The sequence below is a fragment of the Parasteatoda tepidariorum genome, chromosome X1, assembly GCF_043381705.1.
Source record: "Parasteatoda tepidariorum isolate YZ-2023 chromosome X1, CAS_Ptep_4.0, whole genome shotgun sequence".
Taxonomy (NCBI): domain Eukaryota; kingdom Metazoa; phylum Arthropoda; class Arachnida; order Araneae; family Theridiidae; genus Parasteatoda; species Parasteatoda tepidariorum.
Window position 1 is genome coordinate 14169982 of NC_092214.1, and position 13478 is coordinate 14183459.

At 28.7% G+C, this 13478-nt stretch overlaps 1 protein-coding gene across 5 annotated transcripts in view; it reads right to left on the reverse strand.

The window, feature by feature from the left end:
• LOC107452152 (ankyrin repeat domain-containing protein 27) overlaps positions 1-13478 on the reverse strand; it is a 125203-nt gene that overhangs the window by 85889 nt on the left and 25836 nt on the right. For all 5 annotated transcript variants that reach the window (XM_016068467.3, XM_016068468.4, XM_016068466.3 and 2 more), the window contains one exon: positions 11717-11779. In XM_016068467.3, coding sequence (XP_015923953.1) covers positions 11717-11779 — 63 coding nt within the window. The remainder of the gene's footprint in view (positions 1-11716; positions 11780-13478) is intronic.

Sequence of the window (13478 nt, forward strand, 5' to 3'; positions counted from 1 at the left end):
CAAAAGTTTATTTTTAAGATATCAATAATCAAATAGTAACAAAAATTTTATCCCACAAAAGTCATCGTACACTTGAATGTTTTCCAACTTCATAATTAAAATTATCGTCTATTGTTTTAATTTGTTCCTTTAATAATTTTGCATTTAATTTTTTACATATTTATTTGCAATTTAGTATCAAGATTGTGATAGCAAAATTATACTTTAATTTTTGCTTCACCGTAATATTGTCTTTTATCATCTAAAAACGGCTCATGGTCATAACAAAACAATAGACCAAATTTGAAGGTTGATTATTTGTCATTATACGAGGTAAATCAGCAATGAATATTGTTAAATTAGTTTAATGCTCCTATTGTACTGTGCAACATGTGATAAAATGCTTAAAAGAAGGACTTCATATCAGAGATTAAAATCATAAAATTGTGGAAAAATTCATAAATTCACAATTGAGTGTTGTAAAAGTTTCTATAAAATTTAATAAAAAATATTCTGTTCGAATTTCACCCGACAGGAAAAAAAATAGTTACATTTATTTACAAACTTATAAAAGCTATTGTAAATGTGAAAGGAAACTCTACTAAATATTACTAATTAAAAAAATTTGAATATTTACTAATAGGCAGATATTTTTTTGAAAGTGTACGATGAATTTTGTGTGAAGTTTTTTTTTTTTTTTTTGATGATTGATTTCTTAAAAATAAACTTTTGCTTCGTTTTTAAAATATTCCATGCAGTTTCGCTAAGAATAGAATATATTCTTTATTATTAAATAGCCATTCTGAAATATTCAATTAAATTAATGAATTTTACACTTATTTACATTTGAATATAAAGCTGTACTGTATAGTATATAATTAGACTTGTAGAAGCAAGCATGTCAAACACCGTATGCAGAGTCAAACTTTTGGGATCTTTATCTGAAGAAATTAAAGTAAACAATGGAGTCAGACAGGGAGACTCCTTATCCTGTCTTCTTTTTAATGTTGCTCTAGAAAAAGTTATAAGAGATGCTGAAATCAATATCAGAGGCAACATATTTTCAAAATCTATTCAAATATTGGCGTATGCGGATGATTTAGACATCATTGCACGAACTGTTCCTGCATTAAAAGAAGCTTTCCTTTCTTTGGAGCTTGCTGCTAGGGATATGGGACTAATCATCAATACCGATAAGACCAAATACATGCCTGTACTTGCTAAATTAAATTCTAGTGAATCCTATCTGGAGATTGGTTCCCACAGGTTTCAGACTGTTCAGAATTTTACTTACCTTGGTTCAATAGTTACTGCCGACAATAACATAGACAATGAGATTCGGAGTCGTCTAATTTGTTCAAATAAAGCTTTTTATGGTTTAAAACGTTTTTTCAAATCCTCTCTTTTATCAAAAAATACAAAACTTTTACTCTATAAAACATTAATTAGGCCAATACTTACCTATGGCTCTGAGACCTGGAACCTAACTCAAGCTGGTGAAAATAAAATTGCCATTTTTGAGAGAAAAGTTTTGAGGGCCATCCTTGGTGGGATAAAAATAAATAATTCCTGGAGAAGACGATATAATACTGAACTGTATAAAATCTACAGAGAGCCAGATATTGTGAAATTCATTAAAATAAATCGAATGAACTGGGCAGCTCACATTTTCAGAAGGAATGATGACTCAAATTTAAAGAAAATCCTATTACACAAACCCCTAACGAACAGGAAAAGAGGTAGACCCAGGCTGAGATGGCTAGATTTAGTTGAGACTGATTTCCTTACTCTAAAGGAGAAAAACTGGCGAACAAGTGTCAAAAGTAGAGAGAAGTGGATTCGAATTCAAAGGAAGGCACTGGCCCACCCTGGGCTGTCTAGCCAAATATGATGATGATGATGTATAGTATATTTTATTTTAGCAGTACTTTTTATAAAATTCATTGATCATATTTTCTTTAAATTAATATCTCAAGTCAAATTTTTAAATAAAGTTTTTTTGAATTAGCATTATTATTTTACGAGATTCAATATACAAAAATAAATGCAACAAATGTAAAATTGTCTAATTTTTTGTTGTATACTCTATTAAAAAAAAAGATAAAATTCTTTAAATTTTATACTTTTTTTTCTTATTTGAAATTAAAATATTTAAAGAATTCCAATCTAAACACATAGTTTTCTAGTTTAGTATAGTTAATTGCTTTTGTTTTAACAGCTAGAGTCTTGAACAGTGCAGAACTAAAACATTAAGTTTTGTTTTCCTTCTTCGTACTAAACACATATGAATAAAATAATATATACACTGGTTATCATAAATTAAGGAAAAATCACAAAAATAGCGATAACTCTTTCAAAAGTAAGCCAAACNTGTTTTAAAAATATTTTATCATTTAATATGTTTCCTATACATTCCTAAGTCTTTATCAGCTTTTTATGGTAAAAGGAGGAATAGTTTTGGAAATATCATCTCTGGAAAGCAAGCAACATTTACAAACTTTTGATATTGTGATAAGTATACAATTCAAATTTTGAATCAAATATCATATATTGATCAACAAAACAGTGAAATTAAATATTAATATATAGTTAGTACTTAAAAGAACCTTTTTTTAAAAAAAATTCAAAATATGTTATAAAAGGTTAAAAGGAAATAGAAAAAATTAGCATTAATGCAACAATTGTAACAATTTGTCGACAAACATTGCTGTTAGGGATTGTAAAAAAAAATGTGTAATTTGTTGATTTCCTGAAAATGATTCACAGATTTCTTTGAATAGGAGTACAAAAGCATTCAGAAAAATAGTGAAATATAAAATCTATTATTATTAAATTACAACCAACTAATTTTTGGAGAATTTTATAATGTTAAAAATAGAAAAACATTTTGTCAAAATAAATTACCACCAAAGCATCGGAACAAACTTGAGGCATAAACGGATTCAGCCCAAGGACACAATTTAAAAACAGGAATTAATATCCTAATCCCTTCTTCCACCTCCACCACAATCTTTCCTAAATTGCATAGTCCCATAGTGGTCAAAGATTTCTACATTCGTTTAGCAACCGTGGGAGAATTTTATGTGGTATTCTAGCTTAACAGAGCTGTAATGGAACAAATTTTGATGCAAGCAAAGTATCGCTAAGTTGATGATATTTCAACATTTCCGTCTAAAAAAAAGTGGGTATAATGGATGAAATAATTTAAATTAAGAAAATTAGTAAATAATATAAATTAGTGAAATTAAAACAATTATTGAAGAAAAATTTCCAGTTTTTTTCTTTAAATTTCCCTGATTTTTCCAGGTTATCATCAAAATTTCCCTGATTTTTCCAGGTTTTTTCCAGTATAAAAAGAATTCCCTGATAATTCCAGGTTTTCCAGGTGGGTGGCCACCCTGTAAAAGTAGAAATATTTTCTTAGAATACTACATTTGGAATTTAAACTTAGGGAAACTTAGTTTGTCTCGAACCGTTTTTCTTCTCCCCCCTCCCGAAATGGTTTATTCAATTAACAAAACATTAATGAAGATAAACAAATCTGTTAAGGGTCCGATTAAAAGATTAATTATTTTGTGAAGGATCCGTTTTCATGAAAAGATATTTTGTGAAGGGTTCGTCAAGGTAGTGTTCCCCAACCCCCGAACCGTGGATCAAATGGTACCGGGCTGCCCATTTCATTGAAACTGAATTTAAATTCCTTGGTTTATACCCCAAATTAAAAATATCTGGTAAAGAATGGATCTGCGGCCCATTTGTCCAAAAATCGGGCGAATCTAGCATGTCTGTGCAAGAAGATCAACTGCTGGAGATTGCAAATGACGGCGGACTTAAAACTACGTTCTGCTGGTGTTCTGGATTTAAGACATGGCAGGATACCCCGATATTGCCATTACAGTACTTAAATCCTTGTTGCCATTTCTGGCAACCTATCTGTGTGAAGCGGGATTTTCTGCAGTCACAGCAATCAAAACAAAGCATCGGAATAAACTGGACATAAGCAGCACACTTCGGGTGTTATTGTCTCCGATTACCCCCCAGATGGAACAATCTCATTGCAAAGAAACAAGCTCAGGGTTCTCATTTATTTAACGTTCTAGTAAGTTAAAATGTTAAATCACTTCATACTTATTTCTTGGTGTAACTGTATTTTATTTTGTAGGCATGTTTAAATGCAATTAAATTAAAATTAATAAATCAAAATAATCTAAAACATAAGCAATCAACGCCCCCTCCCCCAGCTGGGCGGCGGTAAAATTATGAAACGTTGATAGGTCCGCAGTGATAAAAAGGTTGGGAGGGACTCAAATTTCTTCTAAACAAACCCCTGTTTAGTGATACACATCACCAGTTTCTTACAATTTATAACAAGCGCTGGGTCATTTGAGTCATTTGCAAAATAGTCTACTGCTTCTAAATTCTAACTGTATAGCAAATTAGCTAATTCACTCTATTGAAATTAATCAGCTTGAATGGTGGGTTTAAAAGTTTAAGGTTTAAGAAAAAGGCATTGTGATGTCACAATAGGCATTACATTTTTCCTAGCGCTTAAAATTTCTTTAACTTTTTTTAATCATTCTTAACTGAATTTTAATTAAATAAAACTAATTATTTAATTTAAGTTACTATTAAATATTTTATTCTTTTCTTAACAATAATGTAATGGCTAACTTTTTATTTCAATACTAATGTAAAACTCATTAATTCACTGTCGTAACTAAATCAAAAAATAAATACATTTATAACTCTTTATTTTTTATTTCTTACCACAAAAATGTTTCACTTACATGGTTATACTAATTCTCACCGTCTTTTTTGCAATTAGCGTTCGCCAAATTATTTTTCAAATTTAATATTGATTATGGGGGGTTGCTTTGTTTTTGGTTATTTTATCTTTCGATAAAACACCAGCCATGGATCTCTTCCCATGCTCCTAACTGTCTGTTGGGAGCAATTCAATCACTTATTAATTTGGATTTTGATTAGGCTGGTTGTGGGGGATTTATCTCACATGGCCTATCCTTACTGATATTATTATGCAAAATTTATTATTTCACTTATAAAGTCTTTTTTATAAAACATTCTATACTTTTGTATCTCAAATTCTACAACTGTTACTAAATAAAACATTTTGTATTATCACTATCCTGATTTCATCATAATTTTCAATTAAACTATAAAACTACTACCAAATTTCGTCTTTATAGGCATGCTGTACCAAACAAACAGTTACAAAAACAGGTTAAAATATGAAGTACAGTAGAGAACCAATTATCAGGGATGCTCAGGACCATCTCTATCCCAGATGTCTGAATTTCCCGCTTTTCTGGATTGACCAAAAAGTATCGTTAATCAATGTTTTATCGGACTCAAATTACAAGAAAAAACTGTAACACATTTTAAAGTAAGAGAAAAAAGAAAAGCTCACCTAAATTTAAAAAGAAAAAAAAAATGGCAGAGAAATAACATTTAAAACAATAAAAAAATTTGCCAAGAAAAACAAGTTTAAAAAATACAAAATTCACACATCTATTTTTTTAAAATAATTAAAATTCCTAAAATAACTAATATAAACAAAATCAATGATTAAAAAACACACTATAAATTTAATGCATAATAAAAGTAGATAAGAGACTATCTTTATTAAAAGAAAAGTATAATGATATTTTAGTGAGGATAGGTATGATGTTGCATTCATAAGATTAGAGCCTCAGAAGGTTATTCTTACTTCTGAATCGCCAATATCTTTACGTCCATATCGTTGCTCTCCTCAAGATAATATAGATATTGAGACACAAATTAAAAAGTTGTTAGAAAATGATATTATTAAACCTTCACATAGCCCCTATTCAGCCCCCATAAACATACGAAAGCGAATTTGGTTATGTAATGTCTCTCTCTCTGTACATACAATGGTAACTAGAAAAGATGAGGGGAAAAGAAATAGACTTTGTATAGATTTTAGGCGATTAAATTTAGTAACAAAATCAGATGCTGAACCAATCCTTTGAATTGATGATGTTCTTGATGACTTAACGAATGCAAAATATTATTCTAAAGTTGATTTATGTTCAGGTTTTAGGCATTTAAAAATTAGAGATTGTGACACTGAAAAATTTGCGATGACCACTAATTTTGGCTTATATGAGTGGTTAAGACTCCCTTTTGGCTGGAAGAACAGCCCAAGTATATTTCAGCATGCTAGCCGCCAAATACTACAAAAACATAACATTAAATTTGCTAAAAATTTCATTGGTGATATTATAATTTATAGTTACTCTCTTGAAGAGCATTTAGCTCATTTAGGAAAATTTTTCGAAATTTGTAGGTTAGAAAATATAAAATTAAAAGGTTCTAAGTGTGATTTTTGTAAAACAAGTATTAAGTTTTTTGGTTATGAAATTTCCGAAGGTAAATGTTCTCCTAATGATGCAAATATATAGACAATTAAAAAACCTCTTCCCCCTCATAATGTCAAGTCATTACAGAAGTTTTTAGGTTCGATTAATGTTTATAATCGTTTTATTCAAAATTATGCAAAGTTAAGATTGCCGTTAAATAAATTACTTAAAAAAGATGCTAAGTTTGTTTAGTCTGAAGACTGACAAAAATCATTCAAAGAGTTAAAAAATGCGTTAATTTTCAAACCAGTTTTATGTCTTTTCAACCCACAAAGAAAATGGCATTTGTATGTAGATGCTTCTGGTGAGGATATAGGTGCAGTCCTTAAACAAGAGCACCCAGATGGAACACAACATCCAATATCATTCCATTCGAGGCAATTAAGAACTTATGATAAAAATTATTCAATTACTGAGTTAGAATGTTTAGCAATAGTAGATGCTCTTGATAAATATCAACATTATCTTCATGGAACATCTTTCACAATACATACAGACCACACAGCTCTAGTTTGGTTGAGAAATGTGAAACATCTGACCGGTAGATTATTCAGATGGTCTTTAAAGCTATCAATGTATGAATATGAGATAAAATATAAAAAAGGAAGCACTAATTATGAGGCAGATAGGCTCTCTAAAAATAAAATTTCTCACCATAATTGCTATTCAACACATTTAATTCAAAAAGAAAATTAACTGAACATTAAAGGCTTGATAATGTAAATAATCCTAACTTTAAGAAAATTAATGATATTTTAACTGCAAGTAAAAAGGGTTTAATTAAAATTGTAGTACCTTTCTCCTTAAGAGAAGAATTAATTTCAAAAGTACATGAAGAATATGGTCACCCAGTTGTAAAGAAAGTGTTCAGCATTATTTCCCCATATTATTGGTCAGATATAATTAAGGACATTAGTAATTATGTTAAGCACTGTGAAACTTGTCAGTTTAATAAGATCTCACACTTGAAAAATACTGTTTGTTACAGTCAATGCCATCCTGCAAAGAACCTCTTGAGTTAATAATACTGGATTCTGTAGGTGGTTTCAACTATTATAACTCTTCTAAAAAATATTTGAACATTGTAATTGATCATTGTACCAGATATATCTGGGCTTTTTGTAGCAAAAACATTACATCAGAAATGTACTCGAATTTGTTGAAACCTTTATTTACATCCTATGCCCCAAAGGCTTTATTAACTGATAGGAACCCAGCCTTTACTTCTAGTATTTTAAGAAATTTTTGAGAAATCATAATGTAAAACAGTTGTTGACAACTAGTCACCATCCACAATGTAATGGAAAATCAGAAAGGGTAGGACAATCAATAGTTACTAGATTAAAATGCAAAGTAAATAACTTTTCTAAAAAAATTCCTTGGACTAAATTTCTTGAACAGGTTGTGTCAGAATATAATAATACTCCTCATGCTGTTACAACTTTTCCACCTGCTTATTTAATGTTTGGCTCCTTGCCTTTTGATTCCCCTATCGATCAACCTTTATACCCCCCAGTAGAAAAATCCAGAGAAATAGCTTTTGAAAAAACCAAGGTACGACATTTGAAGAATAAACTTAGATATGATTTAAAATTTAAAAATGCAGAGTTTAAAGAAGGAGATTTGGTAATAATGGAAGAATATAAATACCCTAGCACTAGAAAATTAACTTCTCCTTATTCAGGCCCTTACACAAGATTAAGGAAACTTTCTAATGTAAACTTTGAGATAGAAAAATATAATAATCAAACTGAAATTGTTCACACTTCCAAATTAAGATATTTTTATCCAGCTGAAGAATTTCATTTAACACCAGAAGGTGAAAATTAAGAGTACATTTTATGTAAATTTTAGTCAATTTCTGTTGATATTTTTGTAATTTTATTATAAGGAAAATTTGAATTTTGTAATTTATTAAAAATGATCCTGAACTGTTATAAATAATATTAATAAGAATTATTCAAGAAAAATTATGAATTGTGTTATACATTAAGAATAAGTTTGAACTGTCGTAAATATTGATGATGATGAGAAGAAATATTACCCTTTTTCTGGAAGATCTGACCCTTAATTTGTGAAAACCAGCGTAGTGTTTACCCATATCTAAAGTAGAATGAAGTAAAGTGGAATTTATGTTTTTCAATTGTATTTTTCTTTACTTTAGATTTTGATATTTGTATTTTATTAAGGTGTCTATATTTTTTATGTAGTCACAAAGAATGAGAAGTGGCAACAATGCCAAGCATATTTAAGAAAGTGAAATTTTAAATTTTAGGCCTAAAGAATGAATATTGTTAGTGAAAATGAGTACTAAAAAATGAACATTGTTAGTGAAGATGAGTACTAAAAAATGAATATTGTTTGTGGAAATGAGTACTAAAAAATAAATATTATTAGTGGAAATGAGTACTAAAAAGTGATTATTATTCATGAAAATAAGAAAAGTTGTTGTAAGGTATGTACTAGAAAGAATAGTGGTTACTGAGACTAAGTAGTGTATTTGAGATTTATAGAAATGAAGAGGAGAGTTAGTTTAAATATATAATAATCAAACTGAAATCGTTCACTCTTCCAAATTAAGATATTTTTATCCAGTTGAAGAATTTCATTTAACACCAGAAGGTGAAAATTAAGAGTACATTTTATGTAAATTTTAGTCAATTTCTGCTGATAGTTTTGTAATTTTATAATAAGGAAAATTTGAATTTTGTAATTTATTAAAAATGATCCTGAACTGCTATAAATAATATTAATACGAAGAATTATTCAAGAAAAATCATGCATTGTGCCTTGTGTTTGTTGCAATGGCACTAGACTTTGATAAAAAAAAACTGTAACAAAAATGTTGAAAATGGTATTAATAAACAATGACAACTAAATTCTTTATATTTTTGTGATATAATTATGTCGGGAGGTGATGGCTCACAAATTTCTTAAATCAACTAGAAGTAAAGGCTGGCTTTCTATCAGTTAATAAAGTCTTTGGGGCATAGGATGTAAATAAAGGCTTCAACAAATTCGAGTACACTTCTGATGTAATACTTTTTAATTTGTGTCTCAATCTCTATCTTATCTGTAATAAAATTTAATAAATACAACTTAATTGAAAATAAAATGAAAAAACAAATGTAATGCATTTCAACAATATGAATGCATTAATTTTTATATTGTAAACATAATGCATGAAAAGCAAGATTAAAATTTACTGGAAATGGTACAGACAATTTATTATTATGTAATAAAAAAGACTAAACTCTACAAATCAAAATTAATTTCACATATTTCCTTAAAAAAAATATTAAATTAAAAAACATACTCTGAAACGACAAAATGATTTATGTTGCCTTATAACTTACTTTAACTACTGGCAAATATTTCTATATATACTTCTCTAACTATTTATTAAAGAATTTTGATATAGCATATGTACTCTAGGATTCAGAAATAAATTAGAAATATTGAAATGTAATGTGATTTTAAATATGATGTTTGAAAACTAAGAAATTGATAGGATTTTTATTACCATCATTTTTTTTGAAGAAAAAAAAACTACTCAATACGGATGCATAAATAAAAAGAAAAGGAAAACTGCTCAGAATTTCCACTTTGTTCGTAATTTGCATTTTGAAAAATCCAAAAATAAAAAAAAGTATCATTCAAAACATCATTTTAACAAAAGTACTCATTTATTACAAGTCAAATACAAATGTAATTTCGCTTATTTCATTAAAATACTTACAGTGACCAAAAAGTATTGAAGCACGTTGAAAAATATATAATTGGCCCAATCACTTTCAGACAATTTAGTGTAGAGTATGTAGAAGCTATTGCTAAACTTTTATAGTGTACTATTGATAATTTTTCTTTGCAAAAGTAGAATGAAAGAATTTAGAGAATTCGTGATAAATAAACTCACCAAATAAGAGGTCAATTTTTAGAGACTTGAAAGCTCAAAGGCTGAAGAGAAATTTCATTTACACAATTATTGTAAGGTATAATGAGATGCTCTCAGTTGAAACCAAAAGAAGACTTAGGACAATACGGTTTGGAGAAAAGACACAATGAAAAAGGTCAGAGAAGGATATTACGGAAAGGACAAATATCTGCTAGAAAGCTCAAAATATTGAGAGGATCAATGTCAAACATTCTGAGAAAAGATTTCAGGTGCAAAATTTATAGAAAGAGCAAAATTCGCAGGCTTTCAAAGTTAGCTAAGATAAACAGAGCGTGTAGCCAAATTTTTCAACAAAAAATAAGCACCTTTTAAGCACTTTTCAAGCAATCAAATAACTGAATAAATATTGATAGTAACTTAACTAAACCCTTGAATTGATTGATTTAAAAAATTATAAACTCATTTAAACAAACTTTTATATTTTTGTAAATTATAATTAGTTTACTGATCAAGAAATATATTATATTCATGTACATATAGCAGGAGAGCAGAAAATTCTCAGTCCCTAATACTTCCTCAAAACAAAGTTTTTTTCCTTTTTTAATCAAAATTTCCCCAAAAATTTAAACATTTTTTTTTTCGTACATTAACTTTTTAAAAATATTTTTGGAAAGTAAAGTCTAGATAAGAAAAGAAATTTGCTTGATTTTACACAATTCTAGAATAAACAAGAATATGTTAAAGATTATTAGAAATCAAAATATATATAGAAATAGTAATAATTTAATAAATCAAAGGTCTCATTAATAACCTTAAGGAAATAATTAAGATATATAGAAGTTTACAAAGTTCGCCAGGTCACTAACTTTGGTACTTGAACCTAGTATATAGATTACACCACATACTTATTTTCTATTTTATCTATTTTAGCTTGTACAAATTTTTACAAAAAATTTTTTATTTATGAAATTAAAAAATTATTATCTTATTACATCTTGTACAGGAAATCAAATAAGACACATAAATATTTAAAAAATATTATAACTCTTAAATGTTTATGATTTACCACAAAAAAAAAAAACAGTATAACGATAACATAAATATTTAAAAAATATTATAACTCTTAAATGTTTATAATTTACCACAAAAAAAAAACAGTATAACGATAATAGTTATCTTTCTTTTTAACTGCTTAGAGTTATAATGCAATCTGATTTTCATAAATATAATCCATGTTGCCCCCTCCCCAACATTGAGACCATATCGACACCTATTTATACAGTAGAGAACTAAATATCCACAATCTTGAGAAACCCATTTTGTTCTGGATATTAATACATTGTCATGATGCTAACACAATCAACTTAAAAATACAGGTAAAATTCTTATTTCTAATAATTGAAAATCTTAATAAAAACACACAAACTTATTCCACAAATACCTTATCTTTATTAGAACAACATAAAGGCTTCTCTGTGATGAAAATTTTATAAGGCTTATAGTCCTAAAAAGAAAGTAATTGTTAAATTTAAACAATAGATAAGAAAATTAATATTAAATATCACAAAGTAATAAGAAATGAAATTTTATAAAATTAGGTAGTAATTGTATGAATTATTTGATGATTAAAAAAAATTTTTTTTTCAAACTTCAACTACAGTTTGTTGATAAATTATGTCATCATCATTACAAAATGCAAGGGCAAGTTTCCCTTACAATATGTCATCAGTTAACATCTGTAATCATATGCTTCTTGGCTTATAACAATGCATATTTTATAACTGTTGACTAAATAACCCTTCCTGTTTTGTCTCCTGGTTCTATCATACATTTTGTTTTTATTAAGTAAATATGTATTCATATAAATGTTTTATTATTCAATCCACAAACCTCAGTATAGGTAATATTATACAATGTGAAAAGCAAAATACAAATGAAAGAGAGCAGTACCTAAAATACATGAAGAAAAGATGTTGATGTAGAATCAAATTTCTTTTAGCGGCAATAATTTCTACCTAGTAATATGTTTGCTACTGATTAGTTTTAAATGTACTCAGTTACATATTAGGTATATATATTATTACTGTGATATTACGCATATTTTTTCCTCCTTTTCCCTTCTTCACTCAGATGCTTCCCATAAACACAATTGGTCAAAAAAATGGTAACCAGTTTACAACACAAAAAAACATTTATTAACAATGGTAAAAGATGAAGTTTGAAGAAAATTAATATAACCAAGCCACCTAAACAAAACTACAAGCACACATCCTTTTTTTCACTTCCGCTCTCAATCAGAGCATTCTCCTCTGCCTTTTTTTTTTACAACATCTACCTTGATGGCAGTGCCATCACAACATTGAGGCATGACAAACATCATAAAATGTTGTACTGTAAAACATTCAATAAATATACCATTAAGCTACATAATACAAAATATTCAATACAAACATTAAAAAAAATATAATATGGGACATTCAATAAAAAAAAATGATGAAAAGCCATTTTATACTAACATAGAAAAACAATGTAATATTATACAAACATATAGCAACATGAAACGTTCAATAAAAACATGCATGACATCCCCCACCCCCGACAAGATTCCGCTACACCTGGTATCTGGTACAGCGAAATCTGATCCACTACATTTAATCACTTACTAGTCTTGATAGACCATCAGCATTTTTTAATTGAGCACCTGGGCAGTGTGTGATATGAATATTGTACCTTGGGAGAGCTAAAGCCCACCATTGCAACTTAGCAGATTGGGGTGCGGACTTCTGTAAAAATATTAAAGGATTATGATCAGTTATAATGTCAATATTCGCACCAAACACGTAATTTTCGAATTTACTCGACCATCCTACAGCACACACTTCACGTTAAATCATAGACCAGTTTTGTTGCACTTTGTTCAGTTTTTGGCTAGCAAAACTGATGGGGCAAAGTTGACCGTTATCATCTCTTTGGGATAAACAAGCACCAACATCATAGGAACTTGCACCACACTGTATAACATACAGTTTTTTAGGATCTGGAGTATAAAGGGAAGGAGCTTCACTCAACTTTTTCTTTAGTTTTTAGAATGATAATTCCTCTACGGTCGCGTTCCAATATTCGCACTGGTGACACATGTTACACGTAAGCTAACTAGACACGTAACCTCAGTTTGCACCGTAATTTAGGAACGATCGGTGCGG